Source organism: Mustela nivalis (assembly GCF_964662115.1).
Source record: "Mustela nivalis genome assembly, contig: HAP1_SCAFFOLD_690, whole genome shotgun sequence".
Taxonomy (NCBI): Eukaryota; Metazoa; Chordata; class Mammalia; order Carnivora; family Mustelidae; genus Mustela; species Mustela nivalis.
Window position 1 is genome coordinate 258,857 of NW_028135973.1, and position 27,822 is coordinate 286,678.

The window sequence follows — 27,822 nt, forward strand, 5'->3', positions numbered from 1 at the left end:
TTTCCTTGAAAAGGTGGGTAACATTCATCTTATTTTGCAAAATAAAATCCCCTCGTGGGGGCCCCTGGCTGGCTCAGTCCGGCGACCGGGCTCTAGGGTTGTGAGCCCGAGCTCCACGTCAGCTACAGAGATCAACTAAAAATAAAATCTTTAAAAGCAAAAGCCCTCCGTTTGTCGTGTCCCGGATTTGCCTCTAGGCTGTCCCCAGCCCCACCCTAGCCCCTGCAGACGCCGTGTCACCAGAGGGAATCCTGCACCTGTCCTAGGCATACACGCACACCCCAAGCCGAGGTGCAGAGACGTTCTCAAGATGCCGAAGCTTGAGCTGACAGGAGGGGCTGGAAAAGGAGGAGTCACGTGCACGGCAGTTTCTAAGGGGTCAGATCGGTACTGGGGAGCCTGGGGGGGGTGACCTCACTCCCTGTGGCTACCTGAGCACCAGCTGAGCTCTCTGTGCGAGCCCCCCAGAGCAGGAGGGATCCCAGCAGGACACACACACACGAAGGGCACTCAGTGGACATTTATTTTGTGCGGGTTCATAGGCGATGGTAGCGGAAGAGCTCCTGTCGGCACACGGGGCACGTGTGCTTCACGTCCATCAAGCTGTCCACACAGAAGGGGAGGAAGCAGCAGCCCAGGAAGCATCTGCAGCAGCAGCAGCAGCGGGGTGTGGGCGTGGGTGCCCCCTGAGGGAGGGGGCAGCCCTGCGGTTCTCCCCGGGGGTCCCCTCTGGCCTTGCTCCTGCCCCATCACCCCCAGGGTTGCTGGGGACCCTGCCCATCCATGCCCCGTGGCCCCCCCAAACCCCGCACAACCGATGCCCTGCGGAGGCGGGGGGCACTCACCCAAAGATGAAGAGGCCGGTACACAGCATCCAGGTGAGGACCCCTGGGACCGGGCTGGTCACCGTGATGATGTAGTTCCCACAGTACTGACATATGGACCGTATGGGGGTGGCAGTCCCCATCCTAGGCAAGCTGGTGAACACTGCTGGGGACGAGGTGAAGGCAGCTGCCGCCTCGCCCTCCCTAGTGTCCACTGCTGGCTGGGCCCTCCTGCGGGTTTTCTGTGCTCCCCTGAGCGCCCCAGGCCCCCTGTATGGGCTCTGGCTTTGTCTCACAGCCCCATGTCCCACCACCCACTGTCACCAGCCTTCCGGACCCAGGGGCCTGCTTCCGTCGGGGCACCCAGGGAATCTGGGAGCATTTCTGGGTTTAAACCCAGCCCCTACAAGTCAGCAAGCCCCCCCCCCCCACCCTGACAGCACGCTGCACTGTCCCCTTTCTGGGGTGTCCGGGACCGCTAGAGTGGCTCTGGAATCCCTGTCCTAGGTAGAAAGCTCCAACCCCTTGGTGAAGTGCGGCGGAAAGACAAAACCGAGAACCTGTTGGCATTCTCGTGTCCTCTTGCATTTGCACAGTGCGGCAAAAAAAATGTGTCTGGCTATTTAAACGCCACGGCCATTTCTACAGTCTTGGGTGTGTGGAGAAAGGGCTCTGGTGGTGGCTGAGTTCGTTAAGGGAATAGTCCTGGTGAGCTTTAGTGTTCTGGCCACGGACTCAGGGTCTGGGCTGGACAGCCGTCTGCAGCTTGTGGCCTCTGGGGCCGGAGGGGAGGGGGAGCGGGGACCTGGAGCTCCAGAGCCTTGGCAGACGGGCTGCAGCCTCCCTGGCGGGGCAGGGAGCTAGAGAAGAACCGTGTGGCTGGTATGCACGTCCCTAGTGGTCTCTGGCCCTGAGGGGTCTTCTCCATCCCGTCCACGGGGAACGCACAGCCCAGCCCTGCAGCGCTCTACCCTTGGAGACCTCTGAAGCTCACACTCGTGAACGGGGCGGGGGGCTCTCACCCAGATTTCACTCTCAGAGCCCTTCCCGAGTGCCCACCGTGGACCAGCCCCCTCCACCCCCCGATTGCCCATCGGAGAGGAGGTGTTGGTGGGGCAGAGTCTCGGCAAGTGGTCAGGGTGGTCTGAGTCTGAGCCCAGGAGCGTGAGGGGGGACGGGGTAAAGGCACTCACCTGGCTGAATCCCCTGGGGGCCTTGCATGTACATCGGGGGCAGAACGTGAGTTCCTGGAGGCGGAGGGGGAGGAGGGGAAGGAGGGGGCGGCCGAGGCGGCGGTGGCCGAGGCGGCGGCGGCCGAGGCGGCGGCTCTTTGGGAGAGAGGGAGGAAACACACCCTCAGCTCCCAGGGCTTGCTGCAGGCGGATGCCAAGGGGACCCCGTGGCCAGCCCGAGGAGGTCACCCACTTTACAGGAGGGCAAGCTGAGGCCTGGAGGAATGACCCGTGGCCGTATGGCACAGATGGAGCAGCCGGGGTTTGAACCCAGACATTCCTGGCTCCAAGTGTGTCCTCAGGTCCTAGGATGTAAGAGCTTCCTGGAGGCACAGCCAAGAAGCTGAGGATACAGAGAGCACCGGGCCCAAAGTCTGCCTGCGGGTCATGATCGCAGGGTCCACCGAGCCCCAAGTCGGGCTCCCTGCTCAGCAGAGAGCCTGCTTCCTCTCCCTGCTGCTCTGTCAGATAAATTAATAAAATAGAATCTTTTAAAAAAAAAAAAAAAAACGTGAGCAATTGTTCTGTGCCCAACTCAGCTGACCCTTTTCACGTACCTCACACTCCATGGACTTGCCGGCACGCCCGTGAGGGGCCGGGTGGTATCACTGCAGTTTTGCAGGTGGGGAGACCCGGCTCAGAGAGGTTAAGTAACTTGCCTGAGGTCCCCCCGCAGGTATGAAAGTTGAGCACACCCATCTCCAGGGCTCATGCCTCTGGCCAGTGTTTCACCTCCTGCGTCTAGGACCCTATGCCTGCCCACACTGCCCCCAGCCTCGTTCTCTCCCGCCCCACAAGGGGCCTTGCACCCCATGTGGCTGCGAACCTGGCCCCTAGCTCCCAGCTGGTGGCTGGTCCCCGAGGCAGGGGCCAGGCTGTCTGGGTTTCAGGATCCCAGAATTCCGTGTCCAGAGTGTGGTCGGGGAGGGGGAAGACGGGAACCCCATCATCATGACCGGGTGGTCGACGGGTTGGGGGGGGGTCCACGAGTGTCTACGGGGAAGCACACGGATCCGTCACACGGAGACCTGCCTCTCCCAGGTGAGGGGCCTTGCGGCTTGAAGGGGGCAGCCGGGATCCCCCCACAGTGGCCGCAGCCGGAGCACAGGAAGCCCCTCCTCACTTTTGCCACACAGACTAGACTCCCGGGGACAGGTACCCCAGCAGCCCCACCTGCTGGGTTTTGTACCCATTTTATAGATGAGGAAAGCAAAGGCCAGGGAGGAAGTAGCCAGTCACCTGGCCTCCCCGGGAGGGAGAAGCGCCAGCCCTACACCAACCAATCCTGGCCACATTTTCCAGATAGAAAATGGATCCAAAGAGATTGAGTGACTTGGCCAAGATCTCATCAGCAGGGCAGGACCCCTGAACCGGCCACCCCTGCCAATCCGGGCTGTCTGGCAAAGGGGGTGGGCGGGGGACAGCAGGGGCAGCTCGTACCTGATATGTGGGAGCTATTTTTCTTCTTCCTTGATGACTTTTTAACACTTTTAAGAGAGGACATGGGATGATGGAGACCCTACTTTGTCCCACGTTGGGTCACACGGTCCCCAGGTTGGTGAGGGACAGCAGGCGGCCAGGATTCAGCCCCCAGCTGAGCGAGGGGACCCAGAGCTTCCTCTCCTGCTTCCTGTGGGCCCCCAAGCCACCCGGAGCCGGGGTGGGGGAGACTCTCACCTTGGGGAGTGTTCCATCTTGGTGGTCCAGGCGTCCTGGGTTCCAGCAACGGTATCTGGGCAGCATCGGGTTCCAGGTTCTGAGCGGCCGAGCGCTTGTCTCCAGTCCCCATGATGCCTGGTTGTCCTCGGACCAAGAGTGTGGGCCCCCCTGGCACCTCCTGCCAGGCCTGACTCGGGCGGAACAGCCATTGTGATGTGCGCCCTCACAGTGGCCGAGGGCTGGGCTCTGGCTCCTCTCTGCGGGAGGGCGGGGCGGCTCCCAGGGCGGGGTGGGGGGAGGGGTGGGGGGGGCAGCCTTTCGAGGCAGCCCTTCTCCCCAGGCCCACGGCCCTTCTTAGAGACCCAGCCGAATCCATCCCCAAGTTCCCACAGTGCAGGGGTTCAGGGGCACGGGCAGGGGCCACCAATCTAGAGACTTAAACATAGAATCCAACGAGCACTAGTGATTCTGCTTTGAGGAGGTCATCCTCATCCTGCTGGGTGCCAAGAGCCAGCAGCATGGACGTTCGTGCCCTGTGACCGAGAAACGTATGGAGGCCTATGGACACAACTACATACACGCGTGCACACAGCACACGTGTGGGCACACGTGCACACACAGATGTGGTGTCTCCACACAAGCCCCACCACCTCCCTCGCCTGCGGGGCTGTGTGAGTTTGGGCCAGATGCGAACTCTTCCCCAACCCCCATCCCCTGGCTGCCTCAGCTGTAAAGTGGGGATAACGGATGCTGCCGTACAGGACGGTGAGGAGATGAGAGGAAACGCGCCGGGCACGGAGAATGAAGCCAGGCTGGTGTTCTTGCTGCAAAATGATCATTGGCCGGAGGAGCCCAGAAGACACACTCCCGACGGCAGGAGGCAGCCTGTGTGTCCAGAGCTGGTTCGGGGCTTTAACGAGGGGTCACGGCCAGCGAGAACAAGGCCAGGATTTGTGCCAACAAAGGGAGGGCTGTGTGCTCGGGCACTAAACTCCGTCACAAAATGACGGGGACCAAACGTCTCGGTGGTCTCGGGGGGAGACGGGTCTTCCCGTAGGACCCTGGCACACTCTTCCTAGAAGTCCATCCCGAAGACCAGCGAAAGTATCAAGTGACATTGGCACAGGGCTAGTGGGGACAGCAGAAAAGACTCCAAATAACCCAAATGTCCATGCACAGCTACTCTGAAACTACCCAAAATACAGGAAGGAGGGGAGGAGAGAGAAAAGAGAATACACTTCATAAATGACTGGGGGGTAGTCTCTCCAGGACACATCGCTAAAAAACCAAGACATTATACACAACTCTAACCACGTAGGAATAATGACATGTACTGCGCGTGTGCACGTAAAGAAACGGGGAGAGATATACAGATTCCAGGATGATCCTCACCACCTGTTACACAGGAACTCCGTAAATATCTACTGGTTAAGTAAACACAGACAAAATGCCCAAGACAAAGCAAAAGAATGAGTTTTAAAAACTAAAGGGGGCCGGGGGGTGGGGAAGCAGGTTCTCTCCACGCCTTGCTTGGCAGGTGTGACTTTGGAACCCCATCTTTCCTTTTACTAATTTACAAGGAAGCACGGACAACAGAAAAAAGCAACAGCGAACAACGCATGGCAACGAAAGCAAACAGACGCGGCTGTATATCACGATTTCTTCCACGGGACACAAAGCACAAGCCATAAAAAGAAAAACTTGAAAGACGACTTCATCAAAGCACCTGCTCTTCAAAAGACACCGTGGGGGAAGGAAAAAAGCATAGCCGCAGGCAGGAAGTAGTAGCAGTACAGGTAAGGTGTCCAGTATATACAAGAGCTCCAACTGAGCAATTTTAAAAATTCAGTGTAAAAGTGGACAGAAGACCCAAACGGGCGCCCGGGTGGCTCAGTCAACCGGTTAAGCGTCTGCCTTCAGCTCAGGCTGTGACCCCAGAGTCCTGGGATCGAGCCCAGTGCTGGGCTCCCTGGTTGGCGGGGAATCTGCTTCTCCCTCTGACCCTCTCCCTGCTCCTGCTCTCTCCCTCTCAAATAAAGAAATAAAATGTAAAGAAGAAAAATTTTAAAAAGACCGAAGCAGACACTTCACAAAAGAGAATACAGGCGTGGCACAGGAGACAGAAGAGAAGGCATCTGGCATCACTAGCCACAAGGGAAATGTGAAAACTGTAGGGACCCCCGGTTAAATTTTTAAAAACGGACAATCCTAATTGTCGACAATGGGTAACTTCATATGCTGCTGGCGTGAGTGTGAAATGACGCCTCACTCTGGAAGGCTGTAATTTCTTACAATGGTAAACACAGGCCCACCTGTGACCAGCAATTCCGCTCCCAAGATTTCTGCCCGGGAGAGAGAAAGACACATGTCCAGAGAAAGACCCACACGAGAAGATTCACAGGAGCTGTCTGTCTGCCTCGTCGCCAGAATTCAGAAGCCCAGATATGTGGGAGCAGATGAGTGGCTACGATACCAGGGAATGCTGCTCAACAGAAGAAGGAATTACAGGGGTACCTGGGTGGCTCAGTGGGTTAAAGCCTCTGCCTTTGGCTTGGATCATGATCTCAGGGTCCTGGGATGGAGCCCCGCATTGGGCTCTCTGCTCAGCAGGGAGCCTGCTTCCCCCACCCCCGACTCTCTCTGCCTGCCTCTCTGCCTACCTGTGATCTCTGTCTGTCAAATATATAAATAAAATATTTAAAAGAAAAAAAAGAGAAAGGAATTACAATCTACTTGGCAAGATGCATATGTGTCAAAAATGATTTTGAGCGGGGTGCCTGGGTGGCTCAGTGGGTTAGGCCACTGCTTTCAGCTCAGGTCGTGATCCTGGAGTCCTAGGATTGAGTCCCGGGATTGATAGAAGCTCCCAGCTCTGTGGGGAGTCTGCTTCTCCCTCTGACCTTCTCCCCTCTCATGTTCTCTCTTTCTCAAAAGAGTAAATAAAATCTTAAAAAAAAAAAAAAAGATTTTTAACAAAACAAAACAAAACAAAAAGAAACCAAAACAACAACAACAATAAAACCTGACCTCAAATAGTACATTAACTGATGATTCTATTTGTCTGGGGTTCTAACACAGACCAAGCTAAGCTCCAGGGAGGGAACTCAAAAGAGAGGTTGCTTCTGGGCTGGAGAGTGGAAGGTTGGCTGCAAAGGGTACAAGAGAACTCGATAAAATGATGGAAAGATGACTGTCGTGACTATATAACTACTCATTTATCCAAACTCCTGGAGCTTACACCCCTGGATTAGTAAAAAGGTAAAAAGGCACCCCAAATTCTTATCATTTGTCACCAGTGGGAGTACACATAGTCTGCACGTTTCTTGCAAACCTAACCCTAAACCTATCCTATGACCCGGATATATCATGCCTAGGCATTTCCTCAGGAGAAGGGAGACTTGTCCCTAAGAAGAGAGTCCTAGCAGTTTTATTTAAAAAAGCCTCAAACTGGGCACCTGGGTGGCTCTGTCAGTTCAGTGTCCAACTCAGCTCAAGTCATGATCCCACAGTCATGAGATCAAGTCGCGTGTCGGGCCTTAAGATTCTCTCTCTCCTTCTCCCTTTGCCTCTTCCACCTCCCCCTCTCTAAAAAACCCCTGGAAACCACTCTGGTGCTCACAAACAAGAGAGGGGATAAACTGTGGGATATTCACAGGTTGGACGACTACTCACCAGGGGGGAGGCATCCTTCACGCCACCACATAAACGAACTGCAAACGCGTCTGTGAAAGCAGCCTTCTGCAGGCGTATGCACTGTCTGGCCCCATTTTGACGGACGTCCTGGTAAGACACACGTCACCGAAGCAATCAGAACAGTGCTTGCCAACCGGGGTGTGGACTCAGTAACAGAAAGGGCTTGAGGGAACTCTGGGCTGGTAGAGACGTCCCATGTCTTGGCAGGGGTTGGCACTACACAGGGGCACGCACTCGTCAAAGCTCGCGGAGTGGTACGCTGAGATCTGTATCCTTCCTGACAAACGTTTTCAAAAGCTACAGACAGACACTGAATTCTAGTTAATGACCTGTGGGAGCTGACATGTTGAGGGGCCAAGTGTACGGCCATCTGCAGCTCACTTTTAAAGTCACAGGAAGGTAAGAGGGGTTGATGGATTCTTGGATACTTCCGTGAAAACGTGAACCCTGCAAAACGGTGACAGCTGCAGAATCAAGGTGGTGGGTCCAGGTGTGTTCACCATCATTTCCACTTTTCTGCATGCTTGCACTTTTTTTTTTTTTTTTTTAACAGTAAAATTGGGAGAGGGCAAAAAGTAATTAAAGGGAAAAAACTCTCTAAAAGAGGAAAACAAAAACAAATACAACTTGTATGCTGATTTGATGGCAAGACTATACAGAGCAGACGGACATAAATACTAAGCGCTGAGGCAGCACAGCACTTAGTATTTATGGGCAAAATTACACTTGATCACAGGATCACTCTCCGAGATCTCTGTCTACTCCACAAAGGGGCAGCAGTGATCTGCTCCTCTACGGCCAAGGCTGATGGAATTTGGTGGAAGCTTGACCCAGGTTCGGTCAGCCCGATCTCCGTGTGCAGGACTCTGGAACTGGGGCGGAAGTTGACCACTGGGTTTCTGCTGTTTGCATGAACTATGGGCATTCAAACCTAGTGGCTGTGGTGCAGGTCTCCCTTTTGTGACGGGAATGCAGCTACACGACAACTGGCATTGGGAGGGAGAATGGGGACCGTCGCTACAATCTACCGTATGGAGGAACAGAGAGTAGTTAAGTGCTCAGTGAGCCTCTGCTTTGCATGTGTATCACACGTGCAGGCAGCAATGCAACTGTTCCCGGGAGGCCACAGCGCCACCTGCTGGCCACAGTTATTCCAGAGGCTGGGTTCTACAGCGCCACCCGCTGGCCACGGTTATTTCAGCGGCTAGGTCCCACAGCGCCACCTGCTGGCCACGGTTATTCTAGAGGTTGGCTCCCACAGCACCATCTGATGCCCAGCTATTCCAGAGGGCGGCTCCCACAGCGCCATCTGCTGGCCTTGGTTATTCCAGAGGTTGGGTTGCTCCAGCAGGGAACAGGGAGGGAGAGACCGTACTGCACTCTCAAGGCTGCACATCTTCCTCTTCAACGAGATCAGCTTCTTCCAAGTATCAGCTGCTCGCAGGGTGCCAGCTGTGACGTGTGGTAAGCGCAAAGGTGCCATCTTCAAAGGGGCGGGGGGAGTCCGTGTACACAGGCGGGGGTGTATGGCCTAACAGGTGCCCCAGACATCATGAGCACAAGAGATTTGTGCTACTACAATCCTTTCTCAGCTGACCGGAAAAAAGCATCCTGAGGAAGCACTTCTGTAACTCCCACAAAGGTCATCACGAGCACCACCTCTCTGGTGGGGACCTGACTCCCGCCCCACCTCCTCAGCTGCCCCTCTGATCACCCTCTCTTGCTCTCTTACTAGTAACTGTGACACCCACATCCCCGAGTCTTGCAACCTCCGGTCCGGCATTCTTGCCCACGGGCCCAGTCCCCTTCGCTCCCATGATGACAGGTCATCGTCACCTCTTCTGGTCCGTGGCAGGGTGGGGGGCATGTCCTCTGGAGCCTGTGCACACCCCTGTACGTACTGGTGTGTTGCTGCATCCCCCAGCACCCTGCATGCAGAAGGTGCTCGACTAATGCAGTTTGACTGTACGCATGACTGAGTGAAGGAAGGAACAAACGAGCCGCTGCTGCTCTCAGCCAGCCCACCTCATTTGGCTTAAAATCCGTTGGCTATCCTACCCCAGGAAACAGGGTCTTTGTATGGGGTTGAGGCCATGAAAGATGGGGGGCAGGGCTGGGGACAGTCTCCTTCCTGAGGGATTATGCGGACGGCGGAACCCCTCACACAGGGCTGAGATCCAGGCTGTGCCTCTGCACGGGGGCCCTCTGAGAGCGAGGGAATGAGGGAGCCGACGGGCTGGGCGCTCTGCATCCTCCCCGCGGCGTGGCGACTGCCACCAGGGGGCAGCATCAGGCTGCACAAGTCAGCCTGGCCTCCTCCCTCTGGGCTCTGTGGGGACGCATGTCCCCATGCTGTCCCTTCCCCCCACTCCTGTCACCCTCCCTTCAGGGCTTGTCCAGTGCTGTCCAAGGCTGCCCTGGGGCTGAGGACTCCTGTCTTATCCTGAATCCCTCAGGCCAGGCTGGAAGGAGAGAGGGCGTGAGGCCAGCGGAAGGCCACACAGCCAGGCTGTGGTGGAGCTGGTTTAGACCCCAGCCCCTGGCACCCAGACACAGGGCCTCGTCACAAGGGAGCCAGGATGCCTGGCTGGGCTCCCTGGGGCCTCTCTGTAAGCATCAACTCTCTACCAGACTCAGGGCTCCTGGAGGACTGGTTTTTGCTGGTTCCTTTTTTACCTCTGCACCCCCAAAATAAAGCCTAGCACAGAGAAAGCATGTAAAGTGTGGGCTCTGTCACTCGCGGCTGTGTGTGACCCCGGGAAAGGCACCTTCACCTCTCCGCACAATGGGTCTGATAATAATCCTTGCTGCCAAGAGTGTTAGGAAGATTTCATGAGAGTTTTACCTTGTTGTCTGATCTCTTCTGCATGCTTCTGTTCTGTTCTATTCCATCCTGCCCCTGGGCACTTGCACTTGCTGTTCCTGCTGCAAACGCTCTTCTGGTGAGCTCTGTCTGCAACAAACAGGTTCACGGATTTGGTTACTTGATCGGTATCTGTGCTCCTACGTCAGCTCTGTGAGAGCAGGGACCTCCTTGATTTTGTTCACATCTGTCTCGTCAGTACCTACCACAGCGCCCTGGACACAGCAGATGCTCAGTCAAGCTTTGCCGCATGAATAATGGATGAAAGATATCTACATGAAGAATCTAGCTCTGTGCCTGGCACGTAGAAAGCTTGCAACGCATTAGCAATTAGTCACGTTAATAAGCAAGACGATAACAAGCAGAGCCACAGAAGCCAGGGCAGGAGGCAGGCCATCCCAGGAATGACAAGGAGCCTAGAGTGCTGGCAGCTGAGGGTCCTGGGAGGCCCCTTGGTCCTCTCCTGCTGTGTGACGCTGGGCACCTCACTCACCCTCTCTGGGCTATGCTACCTTCTTGAGCAATAAGGTTCTGCAGCTGGGGGCCTGCTTAAATAAAAAAAAAGGCAATGCAACTCCCCCGCCCTGCTTCCTGCTCATCCTCTGCTCCCAGAAGAGCCCGGCTTGAGCAAGGAGGTGACAGGAGGAGAAAGGAATCCAGAGGAATGAGCTGTAACTATCATTCTTGGGCAGGTGTGGGGTGGGGCTTTCCCTGGAGCCCTCCCTTCCGTCTGCTCTGTCTGCGGGGGTGCCGGGAGCCCTGGGCGGGAACTTGCTGGGTCAAACTGGGCCATCCCCTAACCTCTCTGAGCTGAATTTCCAGCTCTGCCAACCACCCAGTCTGCTTTCTCTTCCACCCAGCTTGGGGCACGCTGGGGGCTGGAGGAACGTGAGGAGGTGTGCACTGCTGTAGTCGCCTTGCACTAAGCCCCCTGCCTACTGGGCCCAGGGAAGGAAAGCAGGGTCCTCGTGGGGGCCCTCTTATTGAACAACAGGTACCTCGATGTGAGGGTGACAGGCTTACTGCTTTCCTGGGTGGCTGTCGTCCATCCCCTGCCCTAAGAACTCTGGGACAGAGCCCCCAGGCCTGCCTGGAGGAGGAGAGGGGCATCTTCTAGACAGAGAAGGCTCTTGGGGTCTGGGGAATGGCCCCAGGAGCTGTACAGTGGGGGCATGGTTATGTGCGCCTCCATCTGCATATGAATGTGGGAGATGCTATTGCTTGAGACCTGGGTCCTGGGGGAGTGGGGCTCCTCTGCATGGTGTTTGTGTGCAGAGGTTTGCACATGGAGGTATTTGTGTGTGTGTGTGTGTGTGTTCCTGCATCCGGGGTGGGCTGTGTTAACATAGGTGGGCTCCTGTTTTTCCTCCTTCAGCCAGCAGGCATGGTCAGCTGACTTGGACCTCGTCCTGAGCAGTTTCCAGCCTCGAGGGCTGCCTGGAGGGGGTCAGCCCAGGTGCAACAGGGCTGAGGGTAGGACCCCTCCACTGCCACCCCCAACTCTTTCTCAACTGTACACTCTCCTGCTGCCATTTTATGGAAAGGAAAATCGAATCATCCTGACAGACTTCACTGCATCCAGTGACCCTGCTGTGGACCCTATTTCTTCAGTGGGTACTTACTGGGTACCTACTATGTGTCAGGCAAACAAAACTAGGGGAGGCAGATAAGGCACCTGTCCTGGGGAGCTCACACTTTAGGGGGCACCACATTTGATTCCAGGTGGGGCAGAGTGTCCCCTCTTTTCAGGTGTAATGCCCAGAAAGAGGCAGCCTTGGAAGATATTGGGGAAGAGTATGTGCAAAGGCCCTGAGGTCCCAGTGGGGTTGCAGTGGTGTGAACAGAGAGACATGAGGTTGGGCAGGGAATGCTGAGACCTGATAAGATGGCTTGGGGCTGCTGCACAGAGGGGCAGGGGCTGGAGGCAGACCAGGAACAGGGAAGTGACTGTCCAGAAAGTAGTGGCCCAAAAGAGACAAGGAGCACTAGGCAGGGAGAAGCAAGTGTTCCCAGAGCCCAAGCTCCCATCCCTGCTCCAGCCCAGGGAGACCCCTCTTGAGACATCGGGCGGGGTGACATATCCTGGGTGGGGGGAGGGAATTTCGTCTTAAACAGCCTGTGGAATGAGAACCTTGGGGTGTCACATGGCGACATTCGGATCTCAGCCTGTCCCAGTTAGTGCTGTTTGGCCTTGGGTAAGAAGCACTGCTGACCTGAGCCTCATTTCCCCATTTGCAGAATGGGATGACAATTCCTCTGGGTTGCGGTAAGGCTTTAAGGAGTTCAAGTGACACACATTACGGCACGTGGTGTGGCTGACACATTGTAGGGAGCAGAACCGGGTGGCTACTGTCATTACTAGGGCGACACTTCGATTCAAGCAAGAAGTGTTTAAAAAAGCAAATAAAAAACAAATACTGCTTACAGTGTATCCAGCTGTGTCCTAAGCATCCATGGGTTCTCTCCCTTCTGCAACACGACTTTCATCGAGAGGTGCAGTGGTCCCCATTTTACAGATGAGAAATGGAGGTGCCCAGAGAGGGGACCTGCTGAAGAGACACCCAGCCCTTGAGGACACCAGACCTGCAGTATCAACCCCAGGGACGGCCCCCTGTCTTCTTCCACCTCACGGATCTACCCCTCCAGCTTGCCTGGGCTCCTTACTGGAATTTTCTTATGTCAAGTCTGTCTGAAATGCTGCAGCAGGTGAGTCTGGCTTTCATTTAAAGAGGAATAGGGAGTCATGGGGGATTTTGAGAAGGGGAGGGACATGGTGACAAAAATTCTCTCCCTGGCCAGACTTTACTTCAGTCGCCCTGATCCCTCGGCTCTACTAGGCCTGAACTTGAGCTTCTGACCCTGTCCTTGTAGAGTCCAGTTTTGGCAAGAATCCTGTCAAGCTGGTTTAGCCAGAATTCCCTACCCTCGGGATCTGTCCAAATTCTTCATTCCCTGCCACCTCCCAGGGGATGCTTGATTGCCTTGGCCTATCTTCCACAAGAATCCTGCTAGGTCAGCTCAGCCAGAATCCCCCCTTCCCTCCGATACTTCCTTCTAGCAATTTCCCACTCGCTGACCGTGCTCTTTGGCCGTAAATCTCCACTTTTCCTTGCCATATTTGGAGCTGAGCTCCCTCTCCCTCCCACAGAGCACAGCCCCATAGCAGTGGCCCCTGCACCTTCAAGACAGTCCTGAATAAAGTCTTATTGTCTTAACAAGTGTCGTAAGCATTTTTTTTTCTTTAGCAATGGTTGGATTTATGCTTTTGAAAGCTCACTCTGGCTGCTACACAGAAAACAAGGATGGGCACTGATACTGGTTGGGGGGGCACAAGTCATGGGAAGAGGCTGCTCTTCCTGGTGAGATGGAAGAGGCCCCAGTCATGGCGGAAAGGGACCAGGGGTCGGAGGGTAAGGGGCAGGTAGGTAGGGGACTCTCCACTTCATCCCTGCTCTTAGACCTTCCCTTCCTTGGCTGTTAGCACCTTTAAGGGCCACTCTGGCTCTGGCCACTGTACCTCAGTACCTCACACTCCCTCTCCTCCAGTCCTAGCCCCAGCACTCTCCTGCCTCAGGACCTTTCCATTTACTCTAACCTCTCTCAGGAGAGCCCTTTCCTTTATCTGCTTAATTACTGATCTTTCAGAAGATCTCAGGTCAACTAGCACTTTCCAGAGAAGCCTTTCCTGGCTTTCCCGTCCTGGGTAACTCTCCCTGCTGTGGGCACAATAGGATCTTATACCACTGGGATTACTGATTTAACATCTGCCTCCCCTCTGTAAGGTCTGGGGCGGGGACAGAACCCACATGAGTTTTGTTTAGTCCCAGGCTTGGAATAGAGCCCAGGTGCAGTAAATATTTCTCAGGTGGCTGAATAGATAATTGGTCCTTACTGGGCAGAAAAGTTAGGCCAGATCTCATCTGTGGCTGGCTCAAGTCGGGCCATTAGGCTAGTGCCATGGGATGGGGCCACAATGGTGGGCTGATATCTCGGGTCGCGGGAGGCTCAAGCCATGACAATTTGGGAGAGAGGACTCTTCCTGGGACGTGTCTTGTCTGACAGCGCCCAGGGCAGGGCCCTCACGGAACCACGGAGTCTTATCCAGGGCACCAGCTGGCACCCTCCTTATCCACCGGCCTGCTGTCTCAACAGGAGGTGACTCCTCCTGGGCGGGTACTGGGTGGGCACTTTTTAACTTCTGGAAGCTCAGCACCCCAAACAGAGCCTGGCATGGGCGGCACACCCCGTGAATGACTGTAGCCCAGAAATGCACCAAACTTGGGCGTGAAATTCTCAGCGACTGTGGTTAGTTGAGCAGGAACAGGAAGGCTGTTCCCGCTGCTGTTAACAAAACACCGCAGACCGGGTGGCCCAAACAACAAACACGGACATCTCACAGGTCCGGAGCCTGGGAAGTCCAAGATCAGGGTGCCAGCAATTTGCTTGCCGGTGGAAGACCGTCCTCCTGGCTTGTGGACAGCTGTCTTCTTGCTGTGTCCTCGGTGGTCTCTTTGTAGGCAATCAGAGGAGGAAAGGACAGGGAGACAGGGAGAGACTGAGACGCAGGCAGAGCTGGGGGCTCCCGCAGGGCTCAGAGTCCCAGGATAGCTCCAAATTCCTCCCCCCTTCCACCAACCTGAGCCTCGGTCCAGCACTGGGCTTGCTTCTAGGGGCTCCTCTTGCTGCGACCAGGTGGGGGCAGGGAGGTATCGCTTCTCTGGGCCTCAGTGTCCTCTCCTGCAACACGAGAGTCTTGTCATTCACCTGCACAGACGCGGGACTCCAGGCCTCTACAAGAGGGTGCAAATTAACCAAAAAAAAGAAAAAGAAAAAGAACAAACCAACAACTTTCCCTCTTTCCGTTTTCTTTTTTCTTTTTTTGCTTTCTTCCCCTCCCCCCCTCTTTAATTGCCTTCAGTTCTTGGCTTGTCTCCCTTCCATCTCTCTCTTCGTTCCTTCTCGCCGTTCCCGGTGCTCTTTCTCTCCGTCAAGATGGAGGCGCCCGGGGCCTTCCGGATTCGGGAGCGAAGGTCAGCTTCGGGCCGGACCCGCCAGCGGGTGGTTAAGGACGAGTCCCGCACAGGCCTTCCACTCTTCAGGGGACTTCTCCGACCTGCCGTGCTGCGCGGGCGGGGCATCCCCCCGGCTGCCCCGCGAGGCCAGGGGGCCGCGCTCCCCCGCCAGCCCGGCGTCCCGCGCCCTCCCCGGTCCCGCGCGCAGACCCAAAACTCCCGCCGGCGCAGCCGCGTGCGCCGCGCTTCCCGGCCGTCCGGCGCTCCGGCCCGCCGCCCCATTGGCTGGGGGCTCGTAGGGGCGGGGACTCGGGGAGCCCCGCCCCTATGACCACGCCCCCTCTCCGGCCCCTCTTCTCTCGCAGTCACAGCCGAGCAGCTGGCGAAGCGGAACGGGTCGCAGGTAGGGGAGCTTCTCCGGGTCCCCCAGAGGGGTGTGGCGGAGTGTCCTCTCCGGGGCGGCGGGAGCGCGGACCGGACCTCGGCCGCCTTGTGGCCTTGTGGCGGCCGCCCGCATCCAGTCCCCTCTTGCATGGGGGCTCCGCCGGCGTGGGGGTCCGGGCTGGGTCTCTAGGCCCGGAGGAGATGCCCGGGCCGCCGCGGCCTGTCTGGGGAGAGCAGGTTACTCATCCCCGGGAAGGGGGCGGGTGTGGCCGCAGCCGGAGGGATTTGGGGCGGACGTCCGGCAGCGCTTGCGGCGTGCAGGGACAGCCTCCCCTCGGTTTGCCCGTAGGCTGGACCGCGAGTGGGGGCCTCGCGGGGCGGAGCGGGGTGGGGGGCGCCGCGCGGGGAGGTGCGCGGACCCCAGGCGGGGCGGCCGGCGCGGGCGGGGCGGAGCGGGGTGGGGGGCGCCGCGCGGGGAGGTGCGCGGACCCCAGGCGGGGCGGCCGGCGCGGGCGGTGGGACCCGGGTTGCGGGGGATGTTGGGGCGGAGGGAGTCGTCCTGGCGCCGCACGATTGGCCGCACCTGGGGGAGGAGGAGCCGCGGGGCGCTGTCCGAGTGTTTGCGCCCGGATGGGGGGCCTTAGGGCGGAGCAGAAAAACTTCACCCGCGCCCACAGGCTCCCTCCGCGCGCGCCCCGCCGGCAGCCCGTCTGCAGGCCGGACATGCAGCGCTGTTTTTTGATTTTTTAAAAGAAAGTCCCAGGCCCCCGCATCTTCTCTGGGGTTGGAGTGGATGTGTGTATGGGGTGGGGTGGGAGGGTGGGGGGGACGGGGAAATCAGGCGGTTCCAGGCAGGGCCTGCGTTCCCCTTGGCAGAGGTGTCTCACGGCAAAAGAGGAGGCCTCCTGCCTCAGTTTCTCCATCTGTAGACGAGTGGTATAACTTCTTTGATAACGGGGTGTGAGAGAATAAAAGGAGGAGGCTAACCCAGTCCCGGGAGAAGCGTTTAGCTACTGTCATATATTTTCTTGCCTTTTTTTTTTTTTTTTTTTTTAATATTTGTCTGTCTCCGCCTCCAGTCTGGCCCCGCCAATCCTCTCGTCTCTCTGAAACCAGAAGGAACTTGTAAAAACAATCGGTTCAAATCAACCCCCTGCCTTAAAGTCGTCCGCTGATGTCCCTATTGTCTAAGTCCCAAACTTGTCCACAGGGCTTTCTGTCACCTTCATGGCGACCCTCTCCAGCTTCCACCACCTCCTTCCTTCCCCCGGGCCTTTGCTCCTGCAGGTCCCACTGCCAGGAATGACCCCCTCCCCGACCCCCCCCCCCAGAAGTGACCCCTGTAAGACTCAGGGCGGCCTCCCGTCTTCCGCCGGGCCCTCTCCACCTACTTCTGCGCTCCGGCTGGGGGCGGGGGGGCTTGGTGGCCGCGGGTTCTCACTGCTTGGCTGCCCATCCTCCCGCCCCCAACACCCCCAAGTGGCACCGGAGCCCCTCCAGCGCAAGAACAGGGCCCTGTAGCGTCGCGGAACTGAGCCAGACCCAGCGGGGCCCTGGGGCGCTCGGTCGCCATTAAGGGTGGGTTCCCCTGGGAGGGGAACGTCTTTCTTTGTCCCGCGGAGTGGCCGAGCAGGGCTTTTGGTTTCTGTCTCATCAGCAGGGACAGCAATGGGAGGGATTATTCTAGATGGCCCCATGCCTGACAGTTCCCCCATTAGCGGCTCAGGTATTGTTGGCTGAGGCCATTGTAGCGGGCACCGTCTGCACCGCGTCCGGGGGCCTGGGATGCTGCATTAGTGTCCCGTTTGACAAATGAGGAAACAGGCGTCGAGTGGGGAGGTCACTTGCCAGCGGTCACAGGGGCAGCGGAGAGCACAGTCGGGCCTGAAACTCCGGTCAGCCCCCCACCCCCACCCCGCGAAGTCCTGGGGTGCGGGGAGAGCTGGAGGCAAGGATGCAATACGGGAATGCGTGACCCGGGGGTGACGGGGTGCAGAGTCGGCTTCTGGCTACGAGCTGAGGGGGGCGCAGGGCCCTTGGAAGTGGGAGGCGCGGCGCTGGGGGACCTTCTCCGCCGGGCGGGGCTGGTCTCCGCGAGGCCGTCGGGGTGCTCCGGGGCGGGGGTCAGGCGGCCACGCTGGAGGGGCCGCGTCGGGTTCCCCAGCCGCGGGTCCAAGGGTTTCCGGCCTCTTCTCAGTACTCTGGGGCCCCAGGGAGGTGGGGTGAGGGCGGCAGGGCACTTTCCGGCCAGGGGTCTGTCCGCGTCTGTCTGCGGGCAGCACCCTCCCGCCTCGTTTGTGTTTCTGCGGCGGGCCCTGCTGGCTCCGGGCGGCGGCTGGCCGGCGGTGGCCCGGCGCCCCCGGCTCCACTCGGCGCTCCTCCCCTAGCCTCCTCCGCCCCGCCCCTGCCTCCTCCGCCCCGCCCCTGCCTCCCCTCCATCCACTCCCTCCCTGCCCGCGGCAGCTCTCTCCCGAACAATAGAGTGGGAGGTGGCAGAGGCCCGCCTCCGGTCCCCTCCCGGGGCCTCTCTCTCACTTTCTCTCTCACATACGCACAACACACGCAAATCATCTTAAAACAATTTTTAATTTTCCCTATTCCATTTTAATATACTTGAGGCATGATCATTTTCTTAGTAAATACAAGAAAAAAAAATCTAGGATTCCATCATTCTGTGTGATTAAAGTATTGAGGAATTTCCTTCCAATAGCACTTATAAAAACACATTTTATTTATGTAATATTATATAATCAGGTGCCTGCATTTTTCTTATTCTCTAACTAGTGTTATTTGGCAATTAATATTTTGTCAATCAATATTCCCCTATATCTGAATGTGTGGGCAGTGAGAGATGAGTTAGAGGCAAGGATGGTGAACACTGCCAACAACTGCAGACTACATATATCTTAAGCCATGATTTTCTTTGCAAAGGTCAACATTGATAATGTTCTAGTCATACCTCCGTGTACGGGGCCTCTCGCTTCCTGGGACCCCTCTGTCCCGCCTCCACGTAGCAGACCTGCCCCTCCACAGTCAGCCCTCAGTTCTGCCAGGCGGGGGGCCCAGCTGGCCTGGAGGTGGGGAGGGAGTCAGTTTACAAAGGAGGAACCTGGGGTGCCCTAGAGTAACTTTGTGAGTCATCCAGAACCTCACCCCTGTCCACCCCCCCATTTCCCTGCCACCCTCTCACCGGGAGTTGACACCTGCCAACCCACCGGCTGTGAAGGGCAGGTCGTGAAGCCGCCCCACGCTGATGCTGCTCTGTTCCCTGCCTCAGCAGCACCTGCTGCACTGGGGGCACCTTAGGACCACCCCATTCCCGCCCTTCAGAATTAGAGTCTGCATTTTATCACCGTCTCCACACACTCGTGGTGCCCCTAAAGAGTGAGAAGCTCTCTGTGCCTTAGTTTCCCTACCTGTAAAATGGGGATTAAGGCATCTCCCCAGCTGTGCTGCCTGCCGTGGGCATGAATCTAGTTCAAGTACATGAGCGCTCAGTGATGAGCCCAACAGCGAGGTCGGTGGGTCATGGGCAGTGGCCATCAGATGAATCAAAGCACAGCCTCACTCTTGTCCCCTTTCCTCAGCCATGGCTGGTTCTCCAGTGCCCTGCCCCCTTCCTCTGTGTGAGCTGGTTCAGAGCCACCCCCACGTGCCAGCAGCGGCCTGGTCCTGCAGCTGGGACGTGTCCACACATGATGCCAGCCCTGGCTTCCCCCAGCCAGAAACCCATGTGAGGCTCAAGACACCCCCCGTTTTCAGTCTACGCTTGGAGTGGCCTGGCTTTGCCAGGAACCACACGGAGAAAGAAGCACCCAACGTGATTGAACCCAGTTCTTGCTCCCCTAGACTCCCCCCAGGCCCCCGCCTTCCTGCTGTCCGGGAGAGGTGTGAAAGCTACCAAGAATGGAGTCTTGGGAAGTAAACTGCAAACTCCCTCTCACTAAAGTGTAAATGACTGAGAAACACTGTCAGTGCTCCCCTCCCTGGAGAAAGCACCTGGCTCTTTGGCTTCAGACGGATTCATCCTTGCTATGGTTGCTGGGTTCTCAGGGTGGGGAGGCGGGAGGTGGGGGCTCACAGGGGTCTGCAGGGTTGTCTGGAGTCCCCAGATAGGTGAGTGGGCTGAGGGGAGGTGTTGGAAAGGTCAGAACCTGGTGCCTGGGTGGACTCTCAGAACTTAATATGAGGACAGGCAGGGCCTGTGGAAAATTCCCAGGCTATTTTGGGTTGAGGCCCCCTTCTCCACCCTTTCCAGGGAGAAGGGCCCTGCTGACACACCCTTCCCCGAGGGCAGCCAGGGTGGGAGCGACTTCCTGGCTCCCTCACTTCTAGGACCTTGGGTCCCCCTCCCCTGGCTCTGGGCACTGTTTAGAACCTGGGGTGGGTGCTGACTGAGGGAAGGGCAGTGTGTCCTCTCCCCCCTTCGCCCCCTCAGACCACCCGTGCTCCCCTCCCCTGCTTGCTTTTTCTCCAGAACATTTCCCCAGTTTAGTTCTTAGCTGGGGGGGGGGGGGGTCCAAGGCACTTGACACTTTGTGCCTCAGTTTTCCCATCAGCAAAGTGGGGATGAACGAGTAGAGCTGGGCGAGGTGCCTAACTCCAGGACACTGCTCTTGTCCCTGTGGTTGTGGGTCTCCAGTCCCCGAGCGTAAGCTCCTGAGGGCAGGAATTTGCTGTCCTAGTGTCCAATTTTCCTGCACATAGGGAGTGTGGTCTGGCAACCGCTGGAAGGATGTAGCCTTTGTCAGGGTCCTCAGGGGCTCGTGCAAGCCCCCAGTGTGCTTGGGGGACAGACGCAGCCCCACCTGGTCCCCTGGTGTGCACACACAGGCAGTGACCAGCCCATGCATGTGAGGACACACATACACGTGTGCACAGACATGTACATAAGCACAGGAGCTGTGACGCGCCCTGGCCAGGGACGTTTAGGCCACTGTGCTGCCCGTCAGAGGCCCCTCCCATGTCTGGGCTTCAGGCATCTTCTTGCAAACTGCTCCTGGCCGGCCGTGGGGAGCTGTGGGGAGTTAAGGGGTATTGGGCTGGTGGTGGAGGGGGCTGGTCCCAGAGGGTGGGCCCCGCCTCTGCGGGAGCCCTGGACCCGGGTGGGAGGTGTATCTGGCCCTCTGTACACCCTGTCCCCATCTGTGTGTGGAATGGGGTGGGGGGGCTAGGCAACAGCTGCAGGGTTGGCTCCTGGGTGACTGGCTACCCCCTCCCCCAGCTGTTTTCCTGACAGCTGGACTCTGACCCCGGCCTTCCCCACACAGAGGCCATTCACTCCTCTTTCTCTCTGCCGGCCCTGGGGGTGGGCTGGCCTCTAGCCAGGCCTGCCCCAGCTGCCCCAGCTGCTCTCCAGCTCAGATGGGCTGAGAGAGGCGGGCAGGGCAGTGGTGAAGGACCCGGGGGTCTCCCTGCACCCCCCGCCCCAGCCAGTGGTGCCCTCCGGCCCTGGTTTCTAACACTGCTGGACATGAGCATGGCCGTCACCACCCCTTGCTGGACTGTGCTGACGAGAGAGCATATCAAGTTCACGGTGGGTGCCAGGCCGATGCTCCTGGTTCTTATGCTGGCTAGGAAGGGAGCGCTAGTCTCCCTCAGCCCCAGTGCTGGGCCCTAGGGGCATGGAGGGACCCTGTGCTGCCCTCAGGTTGCTCTCCCTCATGGCCACGGGCTCCCATTGGCATCTCCGAGGTGTATTTGGGGAATCAGGGATGTTCTGGTGGAGAGAAAGGGGGCCCCTAATTTGGGCTTGTTTCATTAATTCAGGGGGAGGTGGGCATGGTAAGGGGTATGCAACGGATAGACAGACAGATGTGAAGAAAGGAGAAGACATAGGACGTTGATGATGATGCCCTCTAATTTGCAAGCTGGCCCTCATCTCCTGGCTCTCACCTCCCCATCCCTGGTGCCTACTCCACTGCCTCCTTGCTGGCCTTCAGCCACACCTGGGCCCTTGCCAGCCTCAGGGCCTTTGCATAGGCTGTTTCCCCTAACTGGAAGAGCCTCCCGGTTTTTCAGATGGTTGACTCTTAATGTTAGGGCCCCACATGTACCCTCATTAGAAAAGCATCTCCACCCACTTACTTTTTCTGTGTATTTCTTACCAGCCCTTTTGGGAATCTGTGATGATTTATATTCTTATCTACCTGTTTATTCTCTGCCTCCAAATTCAGGGCTCGTGTCTCTAGTGCCATGACCAGAGGGCCTGGCACCAGTCACCTGTGTGTGGAATGACCTTATGATGACAGTTACAGCAGTGATTGCTGGCAGTTACTGCTCGCTTGTGCTGGGTCGATGCTGAGTGCTTAGCGTGTGGTCTATGATTTCAGCTTCATGGCAAAACTGTGAGGCAGATGTGCCTGACTGCAGAGGAAGGCAAGGAGACTGTGGATGGTGGGGCTGGGGATCCCCTGCCTCCACTGCTGTTCCCCCTGCTGTCCCAGGAAGCCTGGGCAGGATGCTCCTTTCTCTGGGCCAGCCCCCTTCCCAGAACCCCAAGCACTGGAACATTCCGGGACTCTATGACCTGTGCTGCTGGGTCATGCTGGAGCCCTGAGCCCCAGCCCAGCAGCCGGGACCTTTATGAGGTGGGGGCTCCCCGGTCCTCCCTGGCCACGGCTGCAGCTGAGAGAAGGGTCAGGAGGTACTTTGTCGCTTCCTCCAGAAGGCCAGCCAGCCCTCTTTCTTCCTAGCAAGACAGATCTAAGCCAGACAGGGGAGTGTGGGGGGCTGTGGGTAGAATGTCGGGGAAGGGGACAGGGCAGAGGTTTGGCCCTTTCGGGGGAAGAACCAGGCCTGGGTCTCAGGTGGCTTGGGATGTGGGCAGAGGGTACACTCCTGGGTGATGTAGGCTGAAAGCCCAGGGCCCGGAGCCACAGAGTCACCGTCAGTGAGGGAAGCAGGGTGGCAGTTGGGGGTTCAGGGTGATCAGATCGAGTTTTTCCCAGAGTAGTTTGAAGCCCCCGTTTGAGGGAGCTGTGTTTAGGATAGCCCCTGTTTTCAATGTGAAAACCCTGTGTGAGCCCCACAAACCTTCGGGGCTGCTGCCGCCCCAGCTTGCCCTGCATGCCTGAGCCGGGTGTGAGTTCAGGGCTCCGCCGCTGCTGCCCTGGCCTTGGGGCCTGGCTCTGCTTCATCTTCCCTGCCATCACCAGCCCCAAACAGGTGCCCAGGGATGCCCACTCAGCTGCCCCATGTTACAGATGGGGAGATTGGTCCCAGAGAGGGGGAAGGGACTGCCCAAAGCCCGCTAGCTCCCGAGCTTTGCTCTTTCCTGTTGGGCTTGATCCAAGGCCAAGTCAGAGCAGGTACCCTAGTGGTCACGTGTTCAGGGCAGTGGCCACGTCCTGCTCTTGGCACAAGTGCCAGATCTGTGCAGCAGCTAGGGAGTCCGCCGACCCCAGAGCCCGTGGCCCGGTCTGAGCCCAACTCTGATGCACGCTGAGGGTGACCAGGGGAATCCGTGTCCTCGTGGCCCGTGGCCCAGGCAGGGTGCCAGCTCAGCGCCTGGACATGTAAGGGCCTCTGCAGTGCCCTGCCACGTTGGGTCCCTCTGGCTCGCTGTCCCGAATGCAGGCTAGTGACAGCCTCCGGGGGATGCAAAGCTGGGGTCTGTGCCTCTCCAGAGGCTCCTCTTGGGGGAGCACTGTGTGTGGTTCTCTTCCTTGCCTCTCCGCCTTCCCCATGGTGCCTGGCACTTAGCGGGTACGTCTGTTGGGGAGCTGGAGAGTGATCTAGGTGGCTGGCCGCCTACCCTCCCTCCTTCCCTCTCATGAGTATTGACTCAGTGCCCCGTGTGCGCCAAGATCTGAGCTGCATGGAGGGGACGTAGAGTGGACTGATGCCATCCCTGTCACGGGGCAAGCGGCATTTCCTGGCAGAACGATGCCAGAGGGAGGCCTATGGCTGCAGCAGGAGCCGAGGCACCGACCCAGCTGGGGCGACCCGGGCATGTTTCCAGAGAAGGTGACCTCTGTGCTGAGTGAACCTTGCACCCCAGCCAAGAACAGTGGGTCTCAACTGGCAGATTCTCAGACACAGGGCTGGGGGTGCAGGGCCTCCTTGCAAGGCATTAGCCCCTGAGAACCCTCTGTCTCTCCTTAGGTTAGCCATGTCATCTGAGCCTCCGCCGCCGCCACAGCCCCCAACCCACCAGACTTCGGTGGGGCTGCTGGACACCCAGCGGGCCCGAGATCGGTCACCGTCCCCTCTTCGGGGCAACGTGGTCCCCAGCCCACTGCCCACCCGCCGGACAAGGACCTTCTCAGCGTGAGTCTTGGGCTAGCCTGGTGAAGCTTCCTAAGATAGGTCTCCTGCCCAGAGCCAGAATCATTGTGTCTGGTCATCTCTGTGCCTCAGTGTCCTTATCTGTCAAATGCGGAGATAAATGGGTTAGGGTAAGGACCGATGGTGCAAGACTAGGAAGGTACCCTGTAAACTCTGGGGGGCACTGCCCCAGGCCCCTTGAGCCTGCCCCAAGCTGGGGGTCATAACAAACGGGAAATCAGTGGGGTCTTAAATGATTGGGTGTTAACCGCAAACAAGCCTCTTCCTCTGCGAGACCTCGACTTCCTCAGCTGCAAAATGGGGACAGTAGCAGGTTGGCTACAGAGCTGCAAAGGACCTGCACAGTGCCTGGCAGATCCATATCTCAGGCCCAAGGAGTAGAGGCTGCTGTGATTAATAGTTAGTCCTTGGAGGGATGCTCAGAGAGCTTTTGAGGGGGAGGTTCTGGGATGAGCTGGGTGTGTCCTGGGAGAGTGGGAGGCTGTTTTGGAGGGCTGGTGGGGGCCTCCTCACACTTTCCTCATCTCTGTCAGGACGGTGAGGGCTTCTCAAGGTCCTGTATACAAAGGAGTCTGCAAATGTTTCTGTCGATCCAAGGGCCATGGCTTCATCACCCCGGCCGATGGCGGCCCCGACATCTTCTTGCACATTTCTGAGTGAGTCAGGGCTGGTTTGCGTGGTTTGGGGTGGGGCAGGGGCTGCCTAGGCCCCAAGGAGGCAGTGGGAGGGTGTGACTTTGGTGGGCGCTGTGTGTGAGGGTGTGAGACTCTGCCTGTGACCTGTGTGTGACTGTGCCTGGAGGTGGGGTGGTGAGGCTGTACTTGGCAGTGGTGTGTGTGGGAGGCTGCAGGCGACTGTGTGTGTGTGTGTGTGTGTGTGTGTGTGTGTGCACGAGAGATAGAGAGCGCATGTGTACACACGTAAGTATGTTGAGAACCCCTGGGAGGGGTCTGAGTGCCCGTGTGTATCTGGTGGATGGGGACGGGGGCACCCCTGGGAGCTGCAGGAGTTGCGTTGGACCTAGGGTCTGGCTTCCTGCTTACCTTGGGGGATGCCACTTGGTGAGGCTCGGGGCTGCATGACCCCCGTGCTCCAGGAAGGAAGACTGGAACTGGACCCTCTCCCCTGCCACTGCTCACTGACGTCCTTCCTTCCTGTGTGGAAACCCTCAGGAGGCCCAGGGCGCGGCCCACACATTCGAGATCTCAGTGCTGGAAGGCAGCCAGCAGCCTGCGCTTTTCTCCCGCCTTCAGATATGGGGGGGCCCTCCTCACACACCCCTTACCCCTGCCCCATTCTTTGGCCTCTGCCTCCCCTGATCTTTCAGTTCAGGCTGTGGCAGGCTGCGTCCTACCCCACACAGCAGACCAGGCAATAGAGGAAAACCCCGTTTCTGCCGGCAGGCAGGGCACTGTCCCAAGTGATGGTTGGCATGGGCGAGGGATTCCTTCCTGATGCTTCTCCCCGATGTCCTTGCACGTTGGGACTTCACGGACCCTCTACCGTGCACACACGAGAAAGATGCAGAGTCTGCGTGTCTGACGTGTGTCTGCACACGTAGACTGGTGTGTACGTGTATTTTCATCTTGCCCCTGTTCAGAAGGAATCTGTAATGGTTTACAAGGATAGTCGCAGGGCACCATGAAAAATAAGTTAGTAAGGAGAACACGGGGCTGGGGAGAGGATCAGAAAGGTGGAGACACGGGATGTCTGCTTCCACGGCCGGAAGTGGGCTGCAGGTGTGTAGTCCTGGGCTTCCGGGTGGCCGGATCCAAGAGGGAGGCACCATTTACTAGGGGGTTCTTCCGTCAAGACAAACCAGTTCCAAGACTGAGGGGGGTGTTCCTCTTGGGGGGGTTATCAAGGGGGTGTCAAGATGGGCAACTCACCAGGACGGGCAAGATGGTGGCTTGTGCCCCCTCAAACATGAGAGAATCTTCCTGGGGCGGTCACAGGGAGAGGACGCTTTCTGGAACTAGCTTTAAGCACAGAAGGGACTTTCCTGAAGCTTGCTGAGTGCCTGGGGAGTCGGAGGGCAGAAGTGCACGCAGCTGGGTTTGTGGGGGCTCCTGGGACCAGGGTGGGTGTGCTGCAGCAGCTCAGGAAGTCGTCGCACCAGCGCTCGATGGTGACTTGTCTTCCTCTCCGGCTCGGACCAGCGTTCCCTGCCCTTCTGTCCCCAGGCCCATGGTGCCTCCATTTAACTGAGAGTGTGGAGCCCTGGACGGGCTGAGCCTGGTCTCGGCCTCTTTGTCAGGGGAGACGAAGGGGGCCACCGAGATGGGGTGGCCCTCTGACCAGCAGGGGCTTCGGTCCTTTCTGAGTGCGGGGCACTGAGTGCTGTCTCCTCACCCCTGCAGTGTGGAAGGGGAGTACGTCCCTGTGGAAGGCGACGAGGTCACCTATAAGATGTGCTCCATTCCCCCCAAGAACGAGAAGCTGCAGGCCGTGGAGGTGGTCATCACCCATCTGGCTCCAGGCACCAAGCACGAGACCTGGTCCGGCCACGTCGTCAGCTCCTAGGAGAGGCCGGAAGCACCCCTTTCTCTTGGGCTTGCGGGAGACTCTCGGGGGAGGAGGAGGCAGGACCAAACTGGAGATACTGGTCTGCCGCTTAAGGTGGGGCTTCAAAGGGAGAAGCCCGTCGGTCCCTTTCAAGTATCTCCTGGAGGAGGGGGCGTGGGGGGCAGGCATGGGGGTGCTCTCGGCCACCAGCACAGCCTCTGACCATTGCAACAGTCTCTCACCATCTGAAAAGCATTAAAAGCATGGAAAAAGGGGTGCCCGCTGGTGGCTGAGTGGAGGGTCCAACCCCAGCCCGGGGGTGGGTCAGGCTTCCCCAGCCCACAGAGTCCTTTGTGCCCCTGGACTGGAGACCCAGTCCCCGGGTCCAGTCCGCACCAGGGCTGACCGGGGCCCTGCACGTTTCCTCGGATGCACTCTTACCCATGTGGCCACCTTCCTCATGCCCATGGCCCCGGGCCTGGGCCTTTCTCTTGCTCCTTGTGGCTGGTTCTGGGCGGGGGAGAATCTGGCTCAACGGTGCGAGCAGGGGAGGGCTCTGGTGCCTTGCAAGTGGGAAGTGTCACTACTGAGCATCTGGGGGAAAGTGCTTCTCCGGGAGCCCTGAGCCTTCCCCTTGGCTCTGCCGAGCTCCGCTGCATCCTCTCCTAGGAGCCCGGTCTCCTTCTGCCTTCAAGGTGAATGATCATCATTTCGAAGGCATTTCACATTCCTGGTCCTTTAGGTGGTGGGTGGGCATGGGAGCAGGGAGGGTCTTTGTTTAAAATCAGACCTTTGTCCAGATCCATCCAGAAGAGAGTCAGTAGCTCGCTTCTGGGCCGGCCTGGTCAAGTCAAAAGTTAGAGGAGAAATGCACCTTTGGTGCAAACTGGTGTTAAGACATGCTTGGGATTTTCTTCTTTCCTTTTTTAATCCCGAAGCCTCTCAGTCAGAGCCAGTCCTGTGCGCACTCCGCTGCCGACATTTTGAACCTTTGTAGATATTTGCCGTAAACATATCCTTGGGAGTTTCTTTGCGGTGGTTTGGTTTGGCTTGGCTCTCGTTGTGATTTAAAAATAGAAATAGCTGGGTAATAATGTTTTGAAATATGGGGCTTATGTTTAGTCAGGAAACCATGTGTCAGTGCAGGGAAGTGAACCCTTGAAAGCCTGAGGGGCAGACGGGGGTGTTGCGCACAAGGGAGGCTGGCCGGGGGGATGCGGGGCCGGGGGGATGCCAGGAGCAGGAAGGTCCTTGTCGGGTGTCTGTCTGTGGTCCTGTTTGTCTTTCCGTCTGGGAAGAGCTTCCTTTGAAAGGGGTTGGAAGGTAGAAATATTTTGCTGACAACTGGTGAGTTTTTAAAA

The 27,822-nt window shown here is 57.8% G+C and overlaps 2 protein-coding genes and 1 long non-coding RNA gene across 9 annotated transcripts; 1 reads left to right on the forward strand and 2 right to left on the reverse strand.

The window, feature by feature from the left end:
- Positions 1-504: 504 nt before the first annotated feature.
- Positions 505-5,201, reverse strand: LITAFD (LITAF domain containing). 4 transcript variants are annotated; one of them, XM_082750129.1, is made up of 5 exons: positions 4,475-5,201; positions 3,734-3,902; positions 2,018-2,152; positions 846-990; positions 505-645 (listed from the first exon to the last, which is right to left on the reverse strand). In XM_082750129.1, exons 2-5 carry the CDS (start codon positions 3,843-3,845, stop codon positions 537-539), a joined length of 501 nt encoding a protein of 166 aa, XP_082606255.1. In that variant the 5' UTR covers positions 3,846-3,902; positions 4,475-5,201; the 3' UTR covers positions 505-536. The 4 variants fall into 4 exon arrangements, with proteins under 4 accessions (XP_082606255.1, XP_082606256.1, XP_082606254.1 ...); XM_082750130.1 differs by having other exon boundaries at positions 846-987; positions 3,734-4,068; positions 4,176-5,201; XM_082750128.1 differs by having other exon boundaries at positions 3,734-4,068; positions 4,176-5,201.
- Positions 5,202-10,362: 5,161 nt separating this feature from the next.
- Positions 10,363-15,091, reverse strand: LOC309857409. Of its 2 annotated transcripts, XR_014307694.1 has the most exons (3): positions 14,908-15,064; positions 12,697-14,780; positions 10,363-10,486 (listed from the first exon to the last, which is right to left on the reverse strand). It is a non-coding gene; the product is annotated as an uncharacterized lncRNA (long non-coding RNA). The 2 variants fall into 2 exon arrangements; XR_014307695.1 differs by lacking the exon at positions 10,363-10,486 and having other exon boundaries at positions 12,642-14,780; positions 14,908-15,091.
- A 495-nt stretch (positions 15,092-15,586) lies between these two features.
- CARHSP1 (calcium regulated heat stable protein 1) lies at positions 15,587-26,735 on the forward strand. Of its 3 annotated transcripts, none has more exons than XM_082750126.1 (4): positions 15,587-15,686; positions 23,774-23,938; positions 24,490-24,612; positions 26,317-26,735. In XM_082750126.1, the coding sequence occupies exons 2-4, from the start codon at positions 23,781-23,783 to the stop codon at positions 26,477-26,479; spliced, it is 444 nt and encodes a 147-aa protein (XP_082606252.1). In that variant the 5' UTR covers positions 15,587-15,686; positions 23,774-23,780; the 3' UTR covers positions 26,480-26,735. The 3 variants fall into 3 exon arrangements, with proteins under 3 accessions (XP_082606252.1, XP_082606253.1, XP_082606251.1); XM_082750127.1 differs by lacking the exon at positions 15,587-15,686 and adding an exon at positions 15,725-15,904; XM_082750125.1 differs by lacking the exon at positions 15,587-15,686 and adding an exon at positions 22,195-22,313.
- Positions 26,736-27,822: the final 1,087 nt, after the last annotated feature.